Below are 26,805 nucleotides of genomic sequence, written 5' to 3' on the forward strand. Positions count from 1 at the left end.
GCGATGTATCCAACAGATCATGCAATATGTACTCTATTTTGACATCCTCTCTCGTTTAACAGTGTTTTGAGAAGATTTTTAATCGACAATTACGAACTTTCAGGGGCGCTGCCATTTTCGCGAGTCACGTGACCGACGTGCGCGGATGCGCCGTGTTACGTGCCGCAACAAAGCCTCGATTTCATAGGACACTGTTTATGCCCAGCTCTGAGTTCTCGGATTTATCCTCAACTGATGAAAAAATAGTAGTATCGGTTGACCGGGAAGACGGAGGAATACTTCCAAATACATCCGTGAGCGGCTCTCCGCCGCTCAGGAAGACGGAGGAATACTTCCATACACAGCCGTGAGCGGCACGGCCGTGAGTGGCTCTCCGCCATTCGGTTGATGGGGAAGACGGAGGAACACTTCCATACACAGCCATGAGCGGCTGGGTTGTTCGGGAAGACGGAGGAATACTTCCATACAGATTTGAACCTGTGGCTGTAAATAATGCCGCCAAACGCTTGGCTGTAAACAATGTTGAATATTCAGATGGTTATTCGGGCGGAATGACACGGAGTCTGACGAGCTCGCTCCGCCGTGTGGCGGAGTCGCGAGCTCACGGCTCCGCCGCTCTGTACAGAAGTATTCCTCCGTCTTCCCGATCAACCGTTACTGCTATTTCTCCACCAGATGAGGATAAATCCGAGAAATCAGCGCTGGGCATAATGGTGTCCCACGTAATCGAGCCTTTGTTGCGGCACGCAACACGTCACATCCGCGCACGTAGGTCATGTGACTCGTGAAAATGGCGGCGGCCCTGAAAATTCACAAATCTCGATAAAAATCTTCTCAAAATACGATTAAATGAGAGAAGATTTAACATCACATTGTCACGATAGTGTACATATTACATGACCTATTGGATACATTGTTAATGCAAACCATTGGATTTCCCCTTTAAATCGTGGGAATTTACAATTTGCACCGTCACGTGTCGCACGAGTCGACCTAAAAACGGCGAAGTCGACACCGACGTCAAAACGCTCCAACCCGGGCCGCGTGCCGCCGACGCGCTCCCCAAATAAGAATATGGCGGCGGCCCCGTCGGACGTGTCGCAAAAGTTTGGACTTCGCTGAGCGTGTCGTTGCGCGGGGGTTGACGGCGCACTGACGACACGTCGGGAAATAGAAATGTAAGCATTAACTTGTCGCTATGTTCAAAAATGATTCCGCGTATTTGACATATTTCTCATGCATACGACCACAAGAAGCGAGTCCATTGAAAAAGAGTCCAAGCTTTTTTTGTTTGTTTGTTTTTTTTTTCTACCCCTGTGGAATGAGACATTTAAACAGGAGTCCAATGTGTGTGTGTGTGTGTGTGTGTGTGTGGATGCAGGCAGGGTGGGGGTGGGGAGCGAGCAGAGGTGGCATTTGTGGGGATGGGGGGGGGGGGGCTTCACTTCTGCATGTCACACTGCAAAAGCAGCACGATGGACGGGTCGCTCTTGGCCGCCTCCTTGAACTCCTCCAGCGAGATCTGGTCGTCGTTGTTCTTATCCATTTTGCTGAAGATTTTGTCCACTCGCTGCGCCGGTGTCAGGCCGTCCTCGTTCATCTTCATCATGATCACCGTGCCCACCATTTTGTAGATGGCCTGCGGGAAAGGGCGAGTCGGGGAATTCGACGTCATAACGCAAGCCTTCCCCATTCAGAAATAGAATTTTTGGATGCGAATGCAGCGGTGCCTCGAGAGACCATTAACTAAATATTGGCCTCTTTTTTTTTTTTTAGCTGGAAAGCGCTAATTTAAAGCCCAAATGTCATGCCTGTAAACATTCTAAATATATAGATATTGAAATGAAAAATACATATAACATTATTCACTTCAATCTCTGTACGAAAAAAATAAATTTGAGCGACGAGCGCGTCATCCATGCGCAAAGTTGCAGAAGTCTCATTCGGCATTAAAGTGGTCGCCATATTGGCTGCATCTTCTGTCCGTGATGTCACACACCTACTATTGGAGACGAACACGCCCCTTCTGACACGAAAGCTCTTTTCGAAGAAGAGAACATCTCACAACCGAGTGAAGTGACCGCGCCGATATTAGCCAATCGTCTCGAGACATATTTAGATGATATGCGGATCACGGCCAAAGCACCTCCCCGTCCGATCCACCTCCGCACGGCGTAAATGAGCCACCCTGGTCGGTGGACACGGCGCCGACGGGCACATCGACGCATTTAGCACCCCTGACTTACGTGCGCATAACTTTTGTTACGTTCTGAAAGGATTACGTCCCCCACCCCGGCTATTTTTTTTTTTTTTTTTTTTTTTAGTAGCTGTATACACACTTACCTTTCATTGGGAACCCACGAAGGTCTCGTTCTTTTCACCCATGCGATCCATTTTTCGCGACGAACCGGTTCTTTTGGAAAAGTATGAAGAGCGAATCCATCCTCCCGAGCGTTCGAGCATTATCCAGCGGTACAACGAGCCGCCAGTTTGGCTAACACGAAGGAACAACGAGCTACCTTCCAGCAGGTAGAACTAGTATAAACAGACGAGACCGCTTGAGTGCGCTACTGCCCTGTATGTCACTTCCTGCTTCTTCTTGAAAACAAATCCCTCGAGAGGATTTTCATGGCAGGAGTGACAAAAAGCCATATACGTCAAAATTATGTTTTGTGGTGAAAAAAACAGATGGGTCGATACTGGCTGCCATTTTTTCATGACAGTGGACCTTTAACATACTCTGCCCATAGTGCCGGATGTCTTTTTTTTTTTTTTTAAAGAATATTCAAGCTGTTCATTAACACAAAGAAAGAAAAAAAAACACGAAAACCACTTCCATCTGGAACTATGTTTGCGCCAGTGTTTCACGCGGACATTAATAGGAGACGGACAAAATGTCGTCCCACTGACAAACTTTGCCAAAAATGAAAGAAGACCGCCTGCAACTGATTTTAAGACAATATTATATGTGTATTGCACATATAACATGATTGATAAGTTAGCCGAATCTTAAAGAATCTTAAAATGCTAATCACGGATGCTAACCGTTTAGCAAAGGCTAAGTTTCTTGTCTCAAATTCTGTACAGTTGATTCCACACACTCACTACAAACATCTGCAGTTGAAAGATAGAAATCCGGTCCTCAGAAACAAATTACTCGATAAAATATCTATCGGATAATCAATTCTAAAAAAGATTCAATCGTGACAGCCCCGGAGAGCAAAAAGCCCCGTTAAGGAGCCTTTAAAAGGAGAGCGTGCCGACTGTTGTATAATTATTGATCCTTGGAGTATTTCGACAAAAGCAGCGGAAAAAAAAAAAAAAAATGCTTCCACTACCTCCAAGACGTTTTCCGAAAAGGGCCGCAAGAAGCCCGCTCGAAAGGGACAAACGCTCGAGCGTGCCGTGCGACTCCCCTGTGCTTGCGACAAGATGGCCGCGCCGTTATGCCGTAATTCAATACAACTGCAGTCCCGCCGTCCGACGCCCACCCAGTCGGACTCTCGCTTGACGATCCCCCACCTCAATCCGGGGGGGACCGCAGGATGCGCCACACCCCTCGCTGCAGTTTTTCTGTTCTTGTTTATATTTTGCAAATGACGCGTCTTCCATGTCACACCGTTTTTAAACTACATACACTTTGAAGGAAGGGGAAGTTAGAGAGCTTCTTGAGACACAGCAAACAGACAAGAACCGAACCTGAATCTTAGATTTGATCCTGGTCCATTTTTCTTTGTGCTTTAGTGGCTCCACGTACGAGTTTCATTTGTTCCGTGGCCACGCTGTGAACTCAAAAGACTCATCGCAAACCATTTTTTCCTCACTGAAATTAATGAAAATGGAGTTAATCCGTTGCAATCCCCCCCCCCCCAAAATAAAACCCCAATTTTGTGGCTCGCGCTTAACATTTTACTTGATCAAAACCCAGCGTAATAACATCGTGAAATAGAGTAAACGGTTTGTACGTCATGATCTAATGCTGCCTACTTGTGGTGTGCCTGCCTTGGCCACAAGGGGGCGGTGGTGCGTAATACAGTTGGTCATGCATTCAAAAGAAGAAGAATAGAGTTCTTCTACTGTACTACGTACTAAATTGCTATAATGGGAATCGTTTTTCACAGAGGATAAAGAAAATATGCCTGTGATTGCTGCACCAATTACAGTAAAGCCTCGGTTTTCGAACGTCCCCGTTTTCAAACAAATCGGTATTTCGAATGAAAATTTTGAGATTTTTTCTTTTTTTGCTTCTGTTTTCAAACGAAAATCGGTACTCGGACGCCCCCGACAAAACCCAGGAAATGACATTGCGCGCGGCCAGACCAGCCGACCCACGACGGGCTTTGTTGTGAAGTGAGTGCGCTGGCGCAACTAGCCTAGCGCACTTTTGTTATTGTGTACAACGCACCCTCTGTACACAGACGTGTCCCGGTAGTGACATTTGTTTTTCTTCTTATCGAGAACTACCGCATTAACCCCCAATCACGGCTCCAAAGAATTCAAATTGCTCGTTTAAAGTTATTCTGCACTTTTGTTAATAAAAAAAGTTTACAAGGCTGGGAGCCGAGTCGCTACGGATACGGCAATGCGCTCCCAGGCCACCCTACTCTACCACTAAAGCATACATTTTAAGCAAAAAGTAAATATATTTCTTAAATTACTTTATTATATAAAGTATTTAAACTATACATGTATTCCTACTATGCAGTTTATTATCAGGAAAAGCTAAAAAAAAAAAGCTTTTAAAAGCCAACTTTTTTAGGCTTGGAACGCATTATTTGTTTTTCCATTCGTTGCAATGGGAATCATCGATTCGGTTTTCGAACGAATCACTTCTCGAACGGATTGTGGTCCAGAACCGAGGCATCACTGTACACCATTTGTGTTTAAATACGCATTGCTTCTACAACTGTAACTTTCGTTGCTAACCGTTAGCATGCCAATACGTTGCGCGGATTTTACGTCGAGCGCTGTCGGGTTTGGTTTTTCATTTAATTTGACAGGAAGCATTTCGCGGGACTACTAAGAGCAAATGAGAGCACCACCGACCTCGATGATCTCCAGCATCTCCACCCTGGTGATCTTGCCGTCGCCGTCCAGGTCGTACATGTTGAAGGCCCAGTTGAGCTTCTGCTCGAAGCTGCCGCGCGACGTGATGGACAGCGCGCAGATGAACTCTCGGAAGTCGATGGTGCCGTCGCCGTTCTTGTCGAAGGTGCGGAAGGCGTGCTGCGCAAACTTGGAGGCGTCGCCGTACGGGAAGAACTGCGGCGACAAATGGGACGGATTCAGGTTTTTGTAAAGGACGACGTTGTCATCTTTGAGAGAGCGAGACCCCCGGATTCGAGAACCACCGCGATCCGGAGGAACGCGGACGTGCCGACGGACCCACCTTGACGTAGAGCTGCTGGAACTCCTCCAGGTTGAGTCTTCCCGTGGGGCAGTCTTTGAGGAAGCCCTTGTACCACTGCTTCAGCTCGTGCTCGTTGAACTCCGTGTTCTTCACCAGGTCCTCCATCACCTCGGGTGTCAGCTTGCTGTTCTGCTTTCCCATGGCTGCTGCTGCGTGGGAACGAAAATCAAATTCGGTGCCACGTTGCGTTCGGTGAAGCCTCGGATGTCGTACGAACTCCTGTGGGACCGGCTTTTTGCGGAGAAAAAAAAAAAAAAAAAAAAAAAAAAATCGAGCTAGCAATTATCTAAACGAAGTTGATTCCAAAATAATGCTTTGCAGTTTTAATCCTATTTTTAGCACGAGATAAGCTTAGATTGATAAAGATGACACGCTGTGGCGACCCCTAACGGGACAAGCCGAAAGAAAAAGAAGACTCCGGTTTCCTCCCACATCCCAAAAAACACCCAACATTAATTGGACACTCTAAATTGCCCCAAGGTGTGATTGCGAGTGCGGCTGTTTGTCTCCATGTGCCCTGCGATTGGCTGGCGACCAGTTCAGGGTGTACCCCACCTCCTGCCCGTTGACAGCTGAGATAGGTTCCGGCACGCCCCGTGACCCTTGTGAGGATAAGCAGCAAATCAAATTGATGAATGGATTATCTGTAACTGTGTGTGTGTGATGATCAACATTAAAGTTCTAAACAATGTGATTGATTCCACGGGATCAGTCTGAATAGAAGTGGACCAAGAACGGACCCTTGAGGGATCCCACATGTCGGCGCCGTTCGATCAGATTGAAAAGTTCCAATTGTGAGGAAATAACTTCTTCCCTTCAGGACAGGTCGGAAGTAAACCATTTTAGGACTGTTCCATTTAGTTCTACACACGTTCCCAACCTGTTCAGCAGGATGTTGTGAGCTAAACACCACACTGAGATCCGACAAAACGACACCAGCGTGAAATCATATTTCATTTAGCACTTTGTTAAGAGCTATATTGTGCACCCAAACATGTTTAGTAGAAGGTGAATGAGAATTCAAGCAGCATCCTGTTTTTTGTTTTTATGTTCGGGGCGGTGGGAGGGTGAAAGTGTGGAATTGTCCCCCCCCCCCCGGTGCTCATGTTTCTATTTCGGGCCTCAAGCTTGTTTGTGCCAGGCTGTGGCACTGACCCGGATCCTCGCTGTCACTCAGCCGCTTCATCGATGGATGTTACCGAGCGCGGCAGCGAGGACCAGATAAGTTATGCTAGGCTAAGTTATGGCGTCGCACTATCGAAGGTCGTTGGATCAAACACGGTTCCGTCTATGTGAGGTAGAACGGCCGACGACACGTCATCGATACGCGGCGGAAGAATGTGCCGGGTGTTAGCATCCGACTTTACTTGAATTTGATATCCAGAGAGTCAGAATCCGGAAAATATGAATATCCAGTCTCAGACTTTACTACAATACTACGTTAATATAATACTAGTACACGCTTAAGGATTTCCAAATCCATCAATCCATTTTCTACCGCTTCTCCGGGTCAGGTCACAGGGGAAGTAACTTCAGGAGGGATACCCAGACTTCCCTTTCCCCAGCCACTTCTTTCAGCTCTTCCGGAGGGATCCCGAGGCGTTCCTAAGTCTTGGGTCATCCCCGGGGTCTCTTTCCGGTGGGACGTGACCGGAACATCTCACCGGGAAGGTGTCCGGATCAGATTCCCCCAGCCACCTCATCTGGCTCCTCTCAATGTGGAGGAGCAGCGGCTGGACACTGAGCCCCTCCCTGATGACCGAGCTTCTCGCTCTATTACTAAGGGAGAGCCCGGACACCCTGCGGAGGAAACTCATTTTGGCCGCTTGTGTCCGGGATCTCGGTCTTTCGGTCACATCTCGTCCCCGTAGGTAAGGGTAGGAACCTAGATCGACTGGTAAATTGACTTAGCTCCCTCTTCACAAAAAAACATTCTCTTCCGATTTCGAAATCGGGTACACAGCGAGCTTTACCGAGCGTTCCAGAAGTCCGCCGGCACAATGTCCCCAAAAAATACTTTTGCCGTCTGAGGAAGTCACTTTTATACCCCGCAAAAAAAATGACATGCTAGTTTTTTTTTTTTATTTACGAACGCTAACTTGTTCCTCGGTCTTGGATTGGCTACGTCACGTTTCACGTCAGAGAGTCCTCAGAGTCGTGACTCGGGAGAGATCAACTTCCACCACTACACAGAGTTTCGGTTGTAAAGACTGACTGAGCGTCTTCGTTATTTCAAATCGGTTGGTTGCGAGTTCGGAACCCGAAAATCGGGAGAAATTAGCACACGTCAAAGCTTATCGGATAAAGCTACAAAACGTAAAATAATCTGGATGGGGGCGGAATCTGGACAAAACTAGCCCGGTTGTCTTCGTGGGCCGAATGTTCACACATGGGCCGGTCTGGATGTGATTTTAGATCGGCCAACGAGCCGTCACTGATCCATTCACAGATCCCGAACGTGCCAAGCCGCAAGCGTCCAGCAACTTTTTATTTACCCCGTCCCACCCCCACCCCCTTCCTCGGATTAGCATAAACGGCCACATTGCGTGGGTCCGACCGGCAGGAGCCCCGGAACCACACCGACGAACGCACGAAATCCGCTTCTCTGCGCCGTGACGACGGGGCCCGCCCGCCGCAAATATTTCCAAAACGCAAAACAACGGGTGACCGTAAATCCGCTGTTTGGAACCCGCGGCAAACCGCAACGAGGCAACCAATGGATGACCTTGAAGGACAAAACACTTGACAAGAAGATGCAGCGAACGCATCACGCAACTGTGCGGCTGTTTTGACGTTGGGGGTGGGGGGGGGGTCGTGGATGGTGGAGGAGGATGATGATGATGATGATGATGATGGTGGTGGTGGTGCTGGTGAGGATGATGTGCACGCTATGCACGCAGGCCCAAGGGAACGCGAAAATAACAGGACTCGCTCGTGATTGACGACGACGAGCGAGACGCTGCCGCATTCCGATGGAAACGACGCAGTGATAAAGGGAGGGGGCGCGGAGGTGGTGGTGGTGGTGGGGGGGGGGCGGTTGCGCATATTTGTCATACATCATCACGAGGCTGCAGGAAGCAAAAATGCGCAATTGTAAATGGGGGGGGGTGGGGGGGTTGTCTGTTCCTAACATAATGCAATAAAATAAAGCGGGGCGGCTTACCTTGTAGCACTGCTATCGTGTTGTTCTTCTCCCGCTGCAAAGTACACAGGGAAAAACTCCCCTCCGGTGGCGGCGAGGCTGAGGAGACGGAGGAAGAGGAGGAGGAGGAGGAAGGAGGAGGAGGAGGAGGAGGAGGAGGAGGAGGGAGTGAGGAGGTGGCGGCGGCGGCGCCAAGGAGGTGCGCAACGCTTCTCTCGCAAGGAGCCGGCTGCCGATGACGACGGCGCGACGCTCTTCTCCTGGATGTTCCAGTCCCGATCGGGAGGCGCGCGAGGGCTGTGGTTTTGTCGGATGCGCCGCAGGAGCCTGAACGCATCACAGCGTCGTGCGCTCGGATCGGAGCGCGAAGCCTCGCGAGCGTGCGCCTCCGCCTGCACGCGAACGCACCGTCACGTTGTCCGGCATCAAGACATCTAGAGGGAAAAAAATTCACTTTAAAATACAGAATGTGAAACGAAAAATAAAAAAATGATTGAATGTAAATTAAAAAAAAATAAATGGGAAAAGATTTTATAAAAACAAGTAACAATATTGCAATTACAGTTTCAAAAGGATATTTCAAAATATGAGTCTAAAACCGATGGGAAATACAAATAATGGGTAACAAAAGTAAAACTGGATTTTTTTTTTTTGGAGGGGGGGGGGCAAAAATGTCCGAAAAAGCCATCCATCCATCCATCCATTTTCTTAGCCGCTTATCCTCATGAGGGTCGCGGGGGGAGCGCTGAAGCCTATCCCAGCTGTCAACGGGCAGGAGGTGGGGTACACCCTGAACTGATCGCTCGCCAATTGCAGGTCACAAGGAGGCAAACAGCCGCACCCACAATCACACCTACGGGCAATTTAGGGTGGCCAGTTAATGTTGCGTGTTTGTGTTTTGGGGATGTGGGAGGAAACCGGAGTGCCCGGAGAACATGCAAACTTCAGACACGCGGGGCTGGGATCGAACCCGGCCGGGTCCTTAGAACTGTGAGGCCAATGCTTTACCAGATTAGGTCAAATACAAATATCCATTCATTCATTTTCTGAGCCGCTTATCCTCATAAGGGTCGCGAGAGCGCTGGAGCCGATCCCAGCTATCTTCGGGCAGGAGGCGGGGTTTACCCTGAGCTGGTTGCCAGCCAATCGCAGGGCACATAGAGACAAACCAGTGGCACCTACGGGCAATTTGCAGTCTTCAATTTTTGAGATGTGTGAGGAAAGCGGGGTGCCCGCAGAAAACCCACGCAGGCACAGGGAGGACATGCAAATGGCACATAAAATACAAATATTTTGTGTCGGATGAAAATAAATGAAGACGAAAAATATTTGCAAATGTGAAGTGTTTTTATGACAACTTGAAAATACAGAGATAAATATGAAAAATCCTTTTATATGCATAAAAATACTAAATATTAGACGGTTTTGGAATAAAACTTACACGTAGATGATTTAAAAAATATATATATATAAAGAAAATGGAACATTGATATAAAAAAATACAAAACACGAGTCTAAAACAGATTTAAAACAAATAATGGAAAAAGAACTGCAAAAATATTAGATATATGGGATGAAATATACAAATATTTGGAACAAACAAACTCTTGTAGGTTCCACTTCCTATTCTATGGTTATCATCAAAGTTACCAGGTATATATATCTTATTTTAAGAAAAATTATGAGCTGTAATTATAACTATTTACTCCTAAGAATAAATACAGAGTAACCACTAACATGAAGTAAATATGAAGTTAAAGTACTCACCTTTGGGAAGACAAGCCGTTTGTCATTCGTCACTTTACGCTAGAAACGTTAGCGTACTTTGTATGTGTAGCGTGATATTTCATCAAGGATATACATATTTGATATACAGTAGATCACACATTCATATATATTTAATATATTTCAGTCAGTTCTCACACTGTACCAAGCCGTCAATTTCTATTCTATGGTTATCGTCACGGGTGCCCTTCTGCGGTGGGGCCACACCCCCTCCCCAACATCCAATAGAAAAATAAAATAAAAAAAATAAAAATAAAACACTAGACTAAAACAAAAAAATATGAAAAAAATGTGAAAATACGCTTGAAAATAAAATCATGAAATTTTTTATTTTTTTTCCATTTAAACACGCACACAAAATGAGGAGCCGACACGTCTCCATTTAATACTCACATACAGGATTATTACACATTATTTATAGTTCTTTGCTGTCCCGCAAATCGCAAAGCGTCCGTCGCGTATGCGTCAACACTGATCCAAGTACATATTTAAAACATTTCCGACACTTTGTGCATTTTCAAACACTGTTCACATGTATTTGCAAGTATATAGATTAATATGATTCCTTGGGATTATAGAATACTTTCACATCAAGTTTTCATCAAGGGAGTAATTCAGTGGAAATGTTGCCCAGGAAGAAAAAAAAAAATCTTCGCATCACAAAATCTTAAAAATGATTTTCAATGCAGGGATTTATAATAAATGGAGCGCAGCATCAGAAAAAACAAAAGTTTGTGCTCAAGGGCAACAGAACGATGAGCCAAAAAGGCTTCAAATCTGTACAAAAACAATTAATTTTAATAAGAAAATAACAATAGTGCTGCCTTGACAAACGACTTATATTCTTTTTGTGACCTGCGCTTGTATCTCAAATCTTTCCCAAAAGAAAGATGCTTTTTAACATGATGGCAGTGTTTAGTATTGCTCTTTCTAAAAAAAAAATAATAATAATAGTAATAAATACATATAACAATGGCATAACTAACGAAAATGTAAAAAAATTCAACTGTAAAAAATTGTCGTACTTTTTGCTTCGATTCAATGGAGATTGTGCTGCTCCTTCCGGTAGCTACGAGCCGGACGATCGTGTGTGTCCCCGTATCCTATGAACTTGGACAAATGTAATAAAGACCAAAAAAATGAATCATATTGGTTTCATTCCAGAGCCGAGATCTCACAGTTGTTTTTTTTTTTTTTTTTATAAAGCAAATCAATTAAGCTTAGGCGTTTTCAAATTGGACAAATTGTTCAGGAAAATTCATATTTTCTTGTATTCGTTGTGCAAGGCATTCAGATGAAAAAGAAACAAAACAAAAAGTAGTTATTATTATTATTTTTTTTTTGTGACTTTCTAGTCAGGGAGGGCTAACAAAATGTCAGAAAGCCCCAAATGAGTCTTCGGGCTAGTTATGAACCCAAAAAAATCCGAGATGGTGAAAAAGAATTGAACGCGAGTTCAATCTCGGCAATTCCGGACTGGATGGTTCTCAGTCGTTGCATAAATTTCCGGGACTTTTACCGTATTCAGAAAGAAAACAACGGCCAGTCGTTGTTCCGGCCTCGAGTCGACCGATCGACCGATCTTTTTCGTAAAGTTACTTCCTGTGAGCGGACCAATCGGGGGCGAGCGTCCTAGAACTTGCTTTGCTTGAGCTTGTCGATGTGGTAGCAGAGTTTGAGGGCGGGCCCCAGCTTCAGCCCGAGGTACTTCATGATCATGTCGCTTTTCAGCAGCAGCAGGGCGTTACCGTCGATCTCCTGCAGGGGGGGTGGAAGTGAGGAGGGAGGGCGGGGGTAACATCAGGTGGCTCAGGGGCGGGCCGAGTACAGCCCGGGGGCTACATACGACCTTTACGTACTATCTGGGTCAAATTCGACCCGTTTTAACAGTTGACAGCCCCAAAAATACTGAGGTGCCTTGAGATACACGTTGAACAAATTCCCTTAGTAAATCAAATCATCTTTTACCATTGAAACAAATAGAAATGCCGTTAATCCGTTCCAGCGTTGCCGTAATAAAAAAAACAAAATGATGATAATGTGTATTTTAATCAGGAAAAACAACGCTGCTGTACACGGATATCTGTACGGTAAACGCGTCTCAACTCGTCGCAGAGGATAAAGAACACAACCCGCAAGGGTCCGGGGGGGGCTCACGTGTTTCCTGAAGACGTCGGCGTGAGGTCCGAGGGCGTTGGCGTCGGCGTCCCTGACGAACCACACCACGTCGTCCACGCTCCACGTGGACGGATCCTTGCCGGGAGACGGGGCCTTGGACTCCTGTGCCGCGTAGACTCCTGTCGGGACAGACGCTCGGAATTATGAGATCACGCGCTCGACACTTTGCTGTGAGTGAGCTCATAATTTATACGGTGCAGGTCCGGAAACAGGTGCAGAATGAGATTCGATTTTTTTTTTTCCTAATTTTGAAATATTGTTCTCGCTGGTGAAGAAGTGAGATGCAGTGACCAAGCTGCTCCACTAGATGGTGCTATAGCTTGCGATTTTGTCAAAATTCATTTGTCATTTTGCAGGACTGCCAGGCAACAACAGGTTGAGGAAGGTCCGACCGATGCAGGAATGTTTAGCGCCAGCAGGGGGCCTGATTTTGGATTGCGCTCATGAGATCAGCGATGCCCAACATGTGCTACAGCTCCCTCTAGTGCTTTGCGAAAGAATCACTTCTCGACCAGTTCAGCTGCATTTCGATATATTTGCCTTCTGTGCTTGAAAAAAAAAAATGCTTTTAAAAAATGATTTTACTGGGGAACAGTCCACAGTGTGCCCCCCCCCCCAATGGCCTCACTTGTCCTGTTGCTTTCCGTGAAGGCGTTGGGGCTGCCCGGCGACTGCCTGGCGGCGGCCGACGCGTTCGGCGGCTGCTGCAGCTGCTGCGACGCGCGGAAACCGTAGGAGGACTTTGGGGAAGACGAGTACGACGTGGAGCTGATGGAGCCGAACGCAGACTCCCTGTGGTCCGCCGCGGGGTGGCGCTTCCCCTCCGCCTGCCCGTGGCGGTACTCCTCGGCCGGAGACGTCTCCCCTGGTGGCGAGATGGAAACCGCGTTTGTTTTGAGAAATATATGAATTCCTCCATTATCGGGCTCACCCTCGCAATAGGCGAAATCCGCAAAGTAGCGACCCCTTCTTTTTTTTCCTGATACACGTTAACGACGTCTGTAATTGAATAACGCGGCGAAACCGCGACGGAGAGAGCGACTGCCGTTTTACCGTCGGAGTGGTAGGAGGCCCGGCGGCCGACGGGCTGGTCGCTGAACAGGTTCTCGCAGTGCAGGCTGCGGCAAAGCTTCTTGAGGAAGCGCAGCACGTAGTCGATGCTGTTCACCACCGGCAGGCTCAGCAGGTGCTGCTTGCCGTCAAACGTGGCTGCCGGTCAAATGCAGAAAAATATGAATTCGGCAGTGTAATTGTATCAGCATTATGGGCCTTATTGACTCGGCGAGTCTTTGCACTTTCCTACTTGTTTTTAAGTCCTAAATGCACATTTTGTCATAATGTCTTGTTTCCTTTCGTACTACAGCGGCACAAACGACCGTAGACCAATTCTTGAGTAATTGTTTTTCAAACCACTAGAGGGCGCACTTGTACAACTGGTCTCCAATGTAGATAATAAATAAAGCTACTGGTCGTCCCACTGATCTAAAAAAAATAATAATGAAAAAAAAAAAATGGATGGATGGCTCATTGGCCAGCAAAGCTGAAGTCGCCATCCGCCATCTTGATACTCCCAAAACAACCATGCCGACCTGATAGTCGTCAATTTTGTGGCTGTGAGAAAACATTTCACTGGGTTTGGATTAATACAAATAAATTTAATTAAATTAAATATAAAGATTTACTTTGACACAGTTAAAGTTTGTTTGTAAATTTTTCTAAATTTTCTGATAAGCTTAATTCACTCAAACAAAGTTTTGTTTTCAGTTGTTGCTGTTTACCGTTCAGTCTTTGCTTCACATTTATAGGCCGACGGTTTTTCGTCGTGAAAAAGCGATGTCAATATTTTCCCCAAACTTCATCAGTGGATAAGCAAGAAAACACATTTTCTGTGAAATTTTTGATGAATTTCATAATACAGAACTCTGCAAATTGAATTTGATTTTCAAATGCGAGGAAACAAGTTTACATTTTCTGTCTGAAACAGGACGTCGCAGAGACAGCAAATGAACAATGCGTTTTCCCATATTTCCAAAAATATATCTAATTGATTAACTGAAAATTGAATGTTTTTATGACAAAAAATGATGATAATGCTTCAGAGCATATTTTGGGAAAAGTTAGCATGTCACGGAAATCGGGCCCTTGGTAATATGCAAGGTTTCTTGCTAGTCACGGTGTTCTATGTCTGTCCTTTTCTGGCTTACTAAATGGAATAAAAAATCCTTCATGTTACCAGAACTGAAAAAAAATGTCAAGCTCACATAACTAATTTTAATTCTACATGCCAAACTTTGAGGAAAAACCCCACCATAATCCAACCTATAAACCGTGTCCTCCACACGTTTTGGGAGTACCAAGATGGCGGCCAACTGGCACGTATGCGCTAGCAAGTCTTTTTTTTTTTTTTTTTTATTATTATTATTAAGATCAGTGGGTAGTCCACGTCGTGTTGTGAGTGGAACCGAAATCCACTCAGATTTCTGACGGCTGCGGACGAAAGCTACGCGAAGACCGGAATGAGCGAAAAGCTACCAGATATCTTCTCTCCGCCGTATCCCTGCGTGAGCAGCGCGAAGACGGTCTTCTGCTGGAAGGCGCTGTCGATGCAGCCCTGCACGGCCTGCTGCAGCACCACCGACGGCCGGTCGGGTCCGAAGTGGTCGGGCAGCTGCTGGATCTTCTTCCGGTCCAGGTTGGGGCCCGTGTTGGCCTGCTTGTTGATGTAGATGCACACTGAAAAGCAGCACGGCGAGCGGCAACAATCAAAAATTCCCAGCAAGGCGTTTTTAAAATTTTTAATCGTGCCGGTTGACAGCCGCATTTGACGAGTTTTACCTGTGAGCACCTGCGGGGTGGCCGAGTGGGGGACTGTGGCGGCGTCCTGGGGGATGGAGCTCATGTCGGGTTCGGGGGTGCTGCTAGGCGGCGAGATGGCCAACGGCGTCATCACCATCCTGGCTTTCAGCTGCAGGAGAACAAGAAGCAGGCATTCCGGTAAACCGCACTTTATGATATTGTAATAACTACTCATGTAATAACATCATCCGCATATTGTTATATAACCTGTCTACGTGCGTTGCCCCACCATTTCTATTCAGGCAAAACCACAAGTATCCACGCTAACCATTCAAGCATGTCGAGGGCTTTGTTAGCGCGAGACAAAACTGAGTTTCTGAACGTCGAGCTACGTTCAAGACCGTTCAGAATGCGACCGATGACTGTACAAGCGCCAAACCCGCGACAAAAACACCGGTTAGCAAACAAAAAGCAGACAAAATGAGCTTTTTGGGACATGATACCTGCCATGGCTCAGGTTGTTTACATTGTGAAACCCAAGCAGACAGTTACCCACGCCTACTTGTCGAAAACCGTATTTGACGATTATGTCCGTCGATGGCAGTTAACGCCTGTATTGGAATTTGCAAAAATAAACGACCGTGGTAGTGCAGGAGTAAATTACACATCCTCGTTTACAATCCCGTGCTTTTCATTTAAAACTTCACGACAAATTATAGTGGGATTTCTGGGGCGGGGGTCAAGAACGGATTAACGGCAATTCCATTCATTTCAATGAGCGTGGTCGGGGAACAAATTAGAACTTCAAGGTACCCCCCCCCCCCGGCAAACCCCCCGCCTCCCCCGTCCTGACCTTGAATCCCGGCTTCCTCCCCCTCTTCTTCGGCACCTTGAGCGGCGGCAGCGAGTCGGCGTAGCGGGTGGCGAAATCCATCTTGGCCACGCTGCGGAGGGGGGGCCTGCCCCGCTTCCTGCCCGGGATCTTGACGGACTGGGCCGGCATGAAGGAGGACGGCGCCACCGCGGCCGATTGCATTTCGCCGCCGCTGTCGTCGCCGTCTGCTCGCAGCTGCGCCGTCCCTGAGGGTACACTCATTTGGAGCTGGTAAAAAAAATAAATAATAATAATAATAATCCATCTGATTAGAACGCAAACCAACGAAGAAGAGGAACAAGCTGGATGGCTGTTACATGGTTTCTTCCTGTATGACTAACATAACAAATTCACCCTCCTTGTAGGCATAATCGCCTCCCGTTTAATATTGCCGCAGGCTCTCATTTGATTAATGCATTCAGCAGTAAAAAGGATGGGAGGTTGTTTTTTTTTTTTTTTTTTTTTTAAGAGGGGGGGGGGGGGTGGCTCACCATGCCTACGCAGCTATGTAGTACGACTACCGCCCACGACGGCGTCCATCTTTTTAACCGGCGTAGGAGAGGTTACCCGTTGATAAAGGGATGTAAACGCTCACCGCCCCCGATGCGGACCGGCAGGAGGGGTTCCCGACGCGCCTCGCTCGTACCTCCCGTTTGGCGGCGGATGGAAAGCGGATGCTGATGCGTGTGTACCGACAGACGGAGAGAGAGAGAGAGAGAGAGAGGAGAGAGAGAGAGAGAGAGAGAGAATGTGCCTCTGCTCGCGGTGGCGGTGATGGGGTTCCTCTGTCGTCATGGCAACAAGCCTGTAGCCTCCCATGTTTGTCTGCTGCTCATTGACGTGGAGGGGAAATTGCACTCGTTTCCGCGCTGATGTTTCACGACAGGAGGATGCGCAGCCGTGTATGCTGCTTAAATACAGAAAACTGCTCTGTACTTATTATTAGGAGAAGAAGACGATTCGCTCATTTTGAATTTTCGGGTTGTAACATTAAAAAAAAAAAAAAAAACTGCGACACCGGGATTTTTTGTTACATGTTCCTTTTAACAACACTCCAGCGTTTGGGAACTGAGGACAGTAATTGTCGAAGCTTTTTAGAGGGGATTCTTTCCCATTCTTGCTTAATGTACAACTTCAGTTGCTCAACAGTCCGAGGTCTCTTTTCGTATGTAGTGCTTCATAATGTGTCACACATTTTCAACTCTTGGACTATAAAGATACGCCATTGTAACATGCGCAAGGCATGGTATTGTCTTCCTGAAGCTGGCAGGGACGTGCTTGAAAAAGACGCTGCTTGGATGGCAGCACACCTTTCAGCATCAATCTGCAGGTTTACAACAAACCTCAATATTAATACTAATTCTTATTACTGAGTTTAAAAAAAAAAAAAGTACACTACTAGTCAAACGTTTGTACAGAGTTTCTAATTCCATAACTCTTGAAAGTACAAAACCTTTGACTGGTAGTGTGTACATAATATGAAAATGGTTACTTGTGGTTTTATTCAAATACAATTCAATATTACTCTGAATTATTCCAATTATGATTCTCTACATTTTCAATTCATTTATTTGAGGTTTTTACGGCAGAATTGTCTCCCTCTGTCGGTCCCCAAAAAATAATAAACGAGTGTTTTGTTACGGTCACTTTGTCCATAAAGTTGTTTCAAAACAAGATGGCGGTGTGGATGCCGCTGTCTTCCAAGATGTCACCTCCAGCCTCTCTGGGCTGCTCTTTGCTCCGGAGAGGACAACATTCCTCCAGCAAACTGCTCAAAACCTTCATACCGTGTCGCAGACGAGGTGAGACGTGTTATTGGTGAGTTTAGTTCTGTTTTTGGAGCGATTTTGTGCCTCTGTTGCCTGCACCCGACAAATTAGCCAAACTGACCATATCAAAGTAAAGTGATCGAATTTGAGATAAATCACACATGGAGTCAAAATAAAGATTATAGTTTGCGCGTGATGATAGCGTGCTTCCTTTTTTTTTTTTTTAACTTTTGCTGTTCGGTCAAATCATACACGTAATTCCACCTGAGTACGCCGCTGGCATTGGTAACAGTGAAGCCAAGTAAAAGATGGTACTCGAACCGTTTCTTTGCAGTTTTTGTTTTATTTTTGGACATTTTTGGGGTGTTTGTTTTTCCTCACAAATTTCGACTTTTACTGCAGGCCTACCAGGGGCGATTGGACGGTCACTTTTTAGGGGTGCAGCTCACGTTCGGGGACTTGTGATTCAACCGTCAAATCTTAGAGGGGTTATTTAAATGTTTAAGAAAAAAAATGTGGGAGTAAATCATTTCTTAGAAACGTACGTTTAAAAAAAAAAAAATTCTAATCTCATGGAACTGAAAAAACTCCGCTATCATTGGAAAGAGCTTTGAAAAGCATTCAAAATATTACTTAAATGATTTCAATCGCTCAAATAACAAAAGTTATGACCATTTAAAGATTGGGATTATGGGCTAATTATGGTACTGTATAAATTATAGATAAGCGCAAAAAAGTTGTGACCTTCCCAGTTAATTAGGATCTTCAAAATGTCATAACTTTATTGTTTCTCAACGGATTTTCATGAAATTTCAGTGACCGCTTGACGAAAGAATTACCATTTGCACTTATTTTCATTGTAATTGCATATAATCCCATTAAAAGCAACAAATCCGGCAATTTTACCGATTTTGCAATCCGACCAACATTTTTGCGACCGTTTAAAAAAAAAAAAAAAAAAAAAAAAACAGCGTGAGCGATCATATCACCTTCATATTTCACTTATGCATCGATAAGTACATATAATACAGAAATGAAGTACAGTACAGCCCCGGTTCTCGAACGTCGCCGTTCTCGAACAAATCGTGGGAAATATCGATTTGGTTTTTTAACAAATCGGTTCTCGAACCTCCTTCTGGAACAGATTGTGGTCGAGAACCGAGGTTGTACCGTACTTTAGAAAAAATATATACGTACCGACAGGTTCTGAACGGAGAAAAATTTCTAATAAAAAGGACCAAAACCGCTTCTCTAAATACAAAAAAAAAAAACAAAATTGAGGTTGTAGACGGAAACGTGGACGACATCAGCTTGTGTGTGTTTTGGTGCAATAATAAACAAGCCTTGTACACGCAAAATAATGACGCACAATGTACAATGAACGCGTACCTATCGTATATAGTATCAAAAATGAACCATGGTCTTATTTTTTTGCTTCAGCACCCCCAAAAATGGGCTATAAAGGTCAAAGGTCCCTACATTTGAAAAAGAGAGATTTGTACTTGAGTGTTAGTCCGTTCTGTCGCGTCAATTTTTTTTGCTCTCGGTTGTATACAAAGTCGGCAAAATGTCTTAATATCGCCACGTTTTTGTTGTTGTCGCCGTACGAGAAGGCTACGCGGCGGAAGCCCGGCTTGAGGCGCAGGCCGAGACCAGCGCCGGCTCGGGCGGCCCCCTGGACCACTACGGCAGGCTGATCCGGGACGGGACCTTGCGCGAGGACGAGCATCAGAGGGCTGTGATGCTCAGACTGGACCAGCTGCACAAAACGCTCCGCGGGTACAGCAACACGCCCGCGTCCATATTCCAAAAGGTGCACAAATATATGATTGGAATTGATATATGCCTATTTTTAAAAGTTTCAAAAGCCAAATGGATGTAAAATACAAATTAACAGGAAGGAATAAGAGCTGTTGTTTGAGACACGTCGCAATACTGATGATATTGTCATACTTAAGGTTGGCCATCATAATAAATGATTATATAGCATTCGTTTGAAAAATATCTTTGTAGAGTGGAATCATTTTCAGTGTAAGAATATTGAGATATTGCATCTTAACACATTGTGATTTCCAAGCCTACTTACCGGTACTAAAATTCAGATTAAAATGTCAAATTTGTCATCATGATATTGGACAGTCCTAATATTGATATTTGACCATTCTGAATCAATATTGACGATATCCAGATGAATGAATATAACGCAGTAGATTTGGTGACATTTTCCCCTTTTTGCAGTTATTCGCCAAGCCGAAGCCTCCGAAGGGTTACTACATTTACGGCGACGTTGGTAAGGGATCCATCCACATGACCCTCCGAATTATTATTATTTTTTTAATACTAAGATGATTGACGATATTTCAGGCACGGGTAAAACCATGGTCATGGACATGTTCTACTCGCACGTGGAGACGGAAAAGAAAAAGAGGGTCCACTTCCACGGCTTCATGTTGGACGTACACAAACGTGAGTGCGCTTTTATTATTATATCAGAGGTGGGACAGAATAGAAAATGGGAGAGAAGGTAGAGTAGAAGAGGAAAACGTGAATGACCAGGAAGTGGCAATGATTAGTAAGGGGGGAAGTTAGAATGAAAAATGGAAAGACAGTTGGTCCTGATGACATACCGGCGGAGGAATGGAAGCAATTTGGAGAGGTGGCTGTGGAGTTTTTGACCGACTTATTCAATAGAATACTAGCGGGAGAGAAGATGCCAAAAGAATGGAGGAAAATAAGTGTGCTAGTCCCCATTTGGCGATGTTCAGAACTGTGGAAACTGCGGAGGAATAAAGATGATGAGCCGCACAATGAAGTTACGGGAAAGAGTAGTGGAGGCTAGACTCGGGACCGAAGTATCTGTGAGTAACAGTATGGTTTCATGCCGAGAAAGAGTACCACAGATGCATTATTTGCCTCGAGGATGCTCGTGGAAAAATACAGAGGAGGCCAGAAGGAGCTACATTGCGTCTTTGTGGATCGAGAGAAAGCCGATGACAGAGTACCAAGAGAGGAACTGTAGTACTGCATGCGCAAGTCTATTGTGGCGGTGAATTATGTTAGAATAGTACAGGACATGTACGAGGGCATCAGAACAGCAGTGAGATGTGTCGTAGGTGTGTCAGAAGAATTTAAATTGGAGGTGGGACTGCATCAGGGATCCGCGCTGAGCCCCTTCCTGTTTGCGGTAGTTATGGATAGGCTGACAGCCGAGGTTAGACTGGAAGGGGCTTTTGGACCATGATGTTCGCAGATGATATTGTGATCTGCAGTGAGAGCAGAGGGCAGGCGGAGGAACAATTAGAAAGATGGAGGCACTCACTGGAAAACAGAGGAATGAAGATTAGCTGAAGTAAAACGGAATATATGTGCGTGAATGAGAGGGGCGGAGGAGGAAGAGCGAAGCGATAGCGAGGGTGGATGACTTCAAATACAGAGCAATAGAGAGTGTGGTAAGGAAGTGAAGAAACGGGTCCAAGCGGGGTGGAACAGCTGGCGGAAGGTGTCTGGTGTTCTATGCGACAGAAGAGTCTCCGCCGGGATGGAGGAAAAGTCTATAAAACGGTGGCGAGTCCGGCCATGATGTACGGATTAGAGACGGTGGCGCTGAAGAGACAACAGGAAGCAGAACTGGAGGTGGCAGAAATGAAGATGTTGAGGTTCAGGTTGGATAGGATTAGAAATGAGCTCATTAGAGGGACAGCCAAGGTTGGATGTTTTGGAGACAAGGTTAGAGAGCAGACTTGGATGGTTTGGACATGTCCAGAGGCGAGAGAGGGAGTATATTGGTCGAAGGATGGTAAGGATGGAGCTGTCAAGGAGGAGAGAAGGTTGATGGATGTGGTGAGGGAGGACATGAGGACAGCTGGTCTTAGAAAGGAAGATGCACGAAATAAGCCGAGGTGGAAAAAGATGACACGCTGTGGCGACCCCGAACGGGACAAGCCGAAAGAAAAAGAAGAACAAGTTCTAGATGGTTTTCTAGCAATGTTGCAGCTCGCGTGTATGGATTATCGCGGCCTTGAGTCGAATCTCGCGTGACCGTGCAGGCATCCATCGCCTTAAGCAGAGTTTGCCAAAGAGAAAAGTGGGCAAGATGGCCAAATCCTACGACCCCATCGCCCCGGTGGCCGAGGAGATCAGCGAGGAAGCTTGCCTGCTGTGCTTCGACGAGTTCCAGGTAACGACTAAACGCCGATGCACGTGACGGCGATGAGGACTATCGCGCGACGTCCTTGCAGGTGACGGACATCGCCGACGCCATGATTCTCAAGCAGCTGTTTGAGAACTTGTTTCTCCACGGCGTGGTCGTCGTGGCCACGTCCAATCGCATCCCTGAAGGTGAGAAGTGAGGCCACGTGGGGAAAGTTCTGAACCGGACGTTGGGCGCAAATCCACTACACCAGCTGTAATTGTCGTAATAATATGATTATTATTGCGTTGGTACATGGCGGGATTCATTAAATTTAGTTGGATATTAGATCAAATACATTTCGGAATTAAGTAAGATTTTAAATTTTACTCTTTTACAAATAAAAATATTAGACTACCATGCAGACAATTCATAATCAAATTATATCAGGTGTAAATTGATATTATAAATCAATTATTACTTTTGACTTACCATTAAAGCAGGAATTAACTCACATCATACGGATTAAATTCAATTGGAATTAAATTTGATACATTTAATTAAATTGTATATTAATTATTTTAAATTAGGAATGTAATTATATTGTGATACAAATAAAAATAATTTTGTTCAGTTAGAAACTGGATTCAATTAAATATGGAATGATAAATAAAAAGGATTCTAACGCCATTGAATTCAAATAAATATTTAAAAAAAACTAAAAATTGAAATGAATTTTCTTCTCTTTCAGACTTGTACAAGAATGGGCTGCAAAGGGTCAACTTTGTGCCTTTTATTGCCGTGTTGCAGGTAAGACTTTCAAAAAATAATAATGATAACGCAAATAATGAAATATGATAGCGCTCAGTCCATCTAAATATTGCACAGAAATATTGCCAAACTCTTCGTCTGGATTCAGGGATTGACTACCGCAAGAGGAACAGACCCGCCGCCGGGAAACTTTACTTCCTGTAAGACGTCCATGGATCATGTATTTTAAAAAAAAAATATATATATATATATTACTATTATTATAATTCCTTCCAATTATTGTTATGCTCACATCAGTTCCGGTGAGCCCGAAGCAGAAGAAAGTCTTGACAAGCTTTTTGACGAGCTGGCCTTCAAGCAGAACGACAGTAAGGCCTTTTGCATAATTCGATCGGTCATATTTTCATAACAGAGTAGTAATTTTAATATGTACTCCACAGTAACGCGGCCGAGGGTGCTCAACGTGCACAACAGGAAAGTACGTCTGAACAAAGCGTGCGGAACCATCTTGGACTGCACGTTTGAGGAGCTGTGTGACAGGGTAAAGCTGCAGAGTAATCAATACGCAGAAATGGATTACGGAAAACCGCACTGAATACCACAGAGGAGATTATTAATAAGTTTTTTTTTTTTTTTCCCCCCACAAATCCCAACGGTGGTGGAGGGTGGGGGCAGGAAATTCCGACATAAAGAACAACAATTGTGTATATAAAAAAAAAAAAGTGTAAAAAGACTACAGACCATTTTTAAATGGTTTTACCACTCATACATGCGCTAAACAAGCGGTCTCAAACTGGCGGCCCGTGGGCCATTTGCGGCCCGCGACACGATATTTTGTGGGCCCCACCTTAATATGAAATTATAATGGTAGTGCAGCCCTCGAGTTTTATATGGATGGCACTTTTACAGTGTTGCGTGCATAGACGACAAGCCGACCAATGGGAAGATAGGATTGTCCATCCATCCATCCATCCATTTTCTTTGCCGCTTATCCTCACGAGGGTCACGTCGCGTGCCAGAGCCTATCCCAGCTGTCAACGGGCAGGAGGCGGGGCACACCCTGAACTGGTCGCCAGCCAATCGCAGGGCGCATAGAGACAAACAGGCGCATTCACAATCACACCTATGGGCAATTTTAGGGTGTTGCATGTCTTCGGGATGTGGGAAGAAACCGGAAATACAAATTTTAACCTAGTTCGGGTTCACAGTCGCACGTGTTCAAGCCGTAGTTCTACTCATGCAAGATTTCATGCCATCTTTTCTAATCCATTTCATCCAAAGTGACTGACCTGTTGCTGGTTTCAGCCCCTGGGGGCCAGCGACTACCTGGAGATCTCCCGCCTGTTCGACACCGTCTTCATCCGCCACGTCCCGTTGCTGACGATCAACAAGAAAACGCAAGCTCGCCGGCTCATCACGCTGGTGGACGCGCTCTACGACCACAAGGTTGCGTTTTACTGCTCTCCTTTCATGTGGAACTTAAACGGAGAGATATTATGATGATGGGACTACGACATATTTCTCCCCGCCGTGATACTGGCTCATGCAAATCTGTTTTTGGTTACTACAAACTATGACCGCATCATTTCCATTTATTTCCTCAGCGAACACGTTTAGATACAATTCTGAAAAAGTTTTGAACGTTTTACCCGCGTGCCGTTTTCAGGTGCGCGTCGTGATCCTGGCCGATCACCCGCTGGAGGAAATCTTCGTGCTCGAGGGCGACCACGGCCACGACGAGAGCCACATCCTCATGGATGACCTGGGACTCAAAAGAGTAGGAGCTCGTCACTAAGATTAGGGATGGGTGTCAAACTGATCCCAGGACCAGACCAGTATCAATAAGATTCACCTTTCAAACTTCTTATTCAGGGTCTTGGAGAAACTACTCAAGATTATTTTTTGATCTATTTAGGCTACCGTAAGGTGCACCTGGTTATAAGATTCGGTACACAGAAAGAGTTTAACGCTAGCCCCGTGCTAACGCTAACACCGCGCTAATGCTAGTCCCGTGCTAAAGCTAGCTCCACGGTAGCATTGTGCTAACGCTAGCTCGGCACCACCGCATAAACCGCAGGGTTGAAAGCGTGTGGAAAAAAGTCGCGGTTTGTAGGCCGGAAATTACGGTATACGAATGTTACTTTGGACCTTTTAGCCCTCTGATCTCATTTCAAACTTGCAATAAAATGGAAAATATTAGTCCGAGAAGCATTTTCACAATCGCAACGCTAACCAACATGTAGCAAAACTACATCACGTTGGCACGCACCATTTTGGACTGCCCCAGCTACTCGACCTGCAGGAAGACAAGACACCGCTACTCTTTTTAATCTGATTCATCTATTAATTGAAAAAAAAAAAAAAAAAAAAATCAACAGATGAAACAAATATTCACATTGTTCGATGTAGCCATCACCGCAACGAAGCAGCCGTGCACGATTGAGAGATAACCATGCGATAATCATTTTCTCCCACCCCCTTAAATTATGATTGTCGCATTCAGCTGAAGATTTCCAACACTTTTGGAGTTTTTACTTTTCATCTGAAAGGCAAAAAAAATATATATATGGATTTTCCTGTTGTTTAGATGAATTGACGACTCACTGTGTTGACAGGAGGAGGCCAGCGGTCTGTCCATTTTCAGCGGTGAAGAGGAGATGTTTGCCTTCCAGAGGACCGTCTCCAGGCTCAGCGAGATGCAGAGCGAAGAATACTGGCTGGAGGGGGACCGCAGCACCAAGACCAAACGTTAATCCAGTTCCGTTTTTTTTTTTTTAATTTCATTATTTTGGTTTTCAACATCCCAAATGTACCGTTAAAAAAAAAAATAAAACCATTGTTTGTGGGCTAAAAATGTAAATGAAAGGGGAAAACAATGTGTTTTTAAAATTGGGGTTTAAGGCTACACTGAAAAGAAAAAAAAAAGATGTACACAAAATTAAAATATTAAGTCTATTTTTTAGTATTCCAAATCTTCAAAAATATGCTTTATTCTCTTGATTTTGCTATTAAAAATAATGACTTAATCTTGAAGATATACAACTAAAGTTTTTAAGAAAAATACAACTATAACTCACTCAAAAATAGACATACTAATTTTTCCAAAAATAAACTATAACTTTGTAAATAAAAAAAATTCTCACAATATAAAAATATGCAACTTTTTCCTCCCCCCTTCTTTTCAGTGTAGCTCCAATACGCCGAGTTTTGAAACAGAAGAACACTACTCCTACTCAAAGTACTCACTCCGAATGATCTTGGTGGGAGATGTACAGAAATTATTTATTGCAATCTTTTTGCACTTTAAGACGTGATTTTACGGTAAAGCTTTTAACACAAGCGGTCCAACTGCGTGAAGACGACGTGGGGAAGGATTTCAAGCTGTCGTGACATCAAGCAATACATGCGAAAATGTTCTAAGTCAAGAATTTTGTAAAATGCAACTCAAAATGTCCTCAAATTAAATGTACACGATATTCCTTGACATTGTACGTGTGGTTTTTAATTTTCAGAAATTATGTCAATATTTCACCAAATAAAACGGGTGGGCAGGCTATTAGCCGCTAATGGCTAGCTTTCAGAATATGGCTGTGTGCTGGTTCGCGGTGAATTTTAGCGTGGTTGCTTCCAATATAACGACAATATTTTTATTATAAACTATTAGTGTTGATATTTTACCCTAAAAACACCTAAAACGTCCTCGGTAAGCCCTAGAAACAAAACAACATGCTATTAGTTACTAAGCTAATGCTCAACGTACTGCTGTGTGAAAGTTAGCAGCTAACGCTAGCGTTGTTGTTTGACAGTATGACGTCTTATTTTATTTAAAAAAATCTACAGAGTAAAAACATTTGTATTTTTTTTTTTGGGGGGGGGGGACTGTTATACCCAGAAAAACATTTTAATTTGCCGTACTTTTTGCTAACCGATGACACTTTGGCGACATCTGGT

General features: G+C 44.9%; 3 protein-coding genes across 6 annotated transcripts; 1 reads left to right on the top strand and 2 right to left on the bottom strand.

Annotated features, from left to right (window-relative positions):
• Positions 1-824: 824 nt before the first annotated feature.
• vsnl1b (visinin-like 1b) lies at positions 825-11,502 on the bottom strand. 2 transcript variants are annotated; one of them, XM_061844506.1, is made up of 5 exons: positions 11,363-11,502; positions 8,574-8,986; positions 5,390-5,556; positions 5,047-5,262; positions 825-1,639 (listed from the first exon to the last, which is right to left on the bottom strand). In XM_061844506.1, the coding sequence occupies exons 2-5, from the start codon at positions 8,887-8,889 to the stop codon at positions 1,442-1,444; spliced, it is 897 nt and encodes a 298-aa protein (XP_061700490.1). In that variant the 5' UTR covers positions 8,890-8,986; positions 11,363-11,502; the 3' UTR covers positions 825-1,441. The 2 variants fall into 2 exon arrangements, with proteins under 2 accessions (XP_061700490.1, XP_061700488.1); XM_061844504.1 differs by having other exon boundaries at positions 5,390-5,559.
• Positions 10,648-24,282, bottom strand: LOC133513584 (sex comb on midleg-like protein 4). Of its 3 annotated transcripts, none has more exons than XM_061844500.1 (9): positions 24,144-24,282; positions 16,165-16,413; positions 15,351-15,480; positions 15,048-15,248; positions 13,569-13,724; positions 13,144-13,380; positions 12,495-12,634; positions 11,981-12,095; positions 10,648-11,447 (listed from the first exon to the last, which is right to left on the bottom strand). In XM_061844500.1, the coding sequence occupies exons 2-9, from the start codon at positions 16,405-16,407 to the stop codon at positions 11,407-11,409; spliced, it is 1,263 nt and encodes a 420-aa protein (XP_061700484.1). In that variant the 5' UTR covers positions 16,408-16,413; positions 24,144-24,282; the 3' UTR covers positions 10,648-11,406. The 3 variants fall into 3 exon arrangements, with proteins under 3 accessions (XP_061700484.1, XP_061700485.1, XP_061700486.1); XM_061844501.1 differs by lacking the exon at positions 24,144-24,282 and adding an exon at positions 22,108-22,246; XM_061844502.1 differs by having other exon boundaries at positions 10,648-12,095.
• On the top strand, positions 17,218-26,472 carry afg1la (AFG1 like ATPase a). The gene is made up of 13 exons (XM_061844499.1): positions 17,218-17,987; positions 19,568-19,767; positions 20,193-20,244; positions 20,319-20,420; positions 22,001-22,131; positions 22,193-22,292; positions 22,835-22,893; positions 22,972-23,054; positions 23,152-23,222; positions 23,295-23,395; positions 24,160-24,300; positions 24,521-24,631; positions 25,470-26,472. Exons 1-13 carry the CDS (start codon positions 17,861-17,863, stop codon positions 25,605-25,607), a joined length of 1,416 nt encoding a protein of 471 aa, XP_061700483.1. The 5' UTR covers positions 17,218-17,860; the 3' UTR covers positions 25,608-26,472.
• Positions 26,473-26,805: the final 333 nt, after the last annotated feature.

This window comes from Syngnathoides biaculeatus, chromosome 15 (assembly GCF_019802595.1).
Source record: "Syngnathoides biaculeatus isolate LvHL_M chromosome 15, ASM1980259v1, whole genome shotgun sequence".
NCBI lineage: Eukaryota > Metazoa > Chordata > Actinopteri > Syngnathiformes > Syngnathidae > Syngnathoides > Syngnathoides biaculeatus.

Coding starts and splice junctions, on each gene's coding strand:
- afg1la (XM_061844499.1), top strand. CDS start 17,861: ATGGCGGTGTGGATGCCGCTGTCTTCCAAGATGTCACCTCCAGCCTCT. Junction 23,055..23,151: donor GCCGGGAAACTTTACTTCCT/GTAAGACGTCCA, acceptor TGCTCACATCAG/TTCCGGTGAGCCCGAAGCAG. Junction 24,632..25,469: donor ATGACCTGGGACTCAAAAGA/GTAGGAGCTCGT, acceptor CTGTGTTGACAG/GAGGAGGCCAGCGGTCTGTC.
- LOC133513584 (XM_061844500.1), bottom strand. CDS start 16,407: ATGAGTGTACCCTCAGGGACGGCGCAGCTGCGAGCAGACGGCGACGAC. Junction 15,249..15,350: donor CACCCCGCAGGTGCTCACAG/GTAAAACTCGTC, acceptor GCTGCTTTTCAG/TGTGCATCTACATCAACAAG. Junction 11,448..11,980: donor CATCGACAAGCTCAAGCAAA/GCAAGTTCTAGG, acceptor CATTTGTCCAAG/TTCATAGGATACGGGGACAC.
- vsnl1b (XM_061844504.1), bottom strand. CDS start 8,889: ATGCGTTCAGGCTCCTGCGGCGCATCCGACAAAACCACAGCCCTCGCG. Junction 5,560..8,573: donor CACGATAGCAGTGCTACAAG/GTAAGCCGCCCC, acceptor GTTCCCACGCAG/CAGCAGCCATGGGAAAGCAG. Junction 1,640..5,046: donor AGATGCTGGAGATCATCGAG/GTCGGTGGTGCT, acceptor CCTTTCCCGCAG/GCCATCTACAAAATGGTGGG.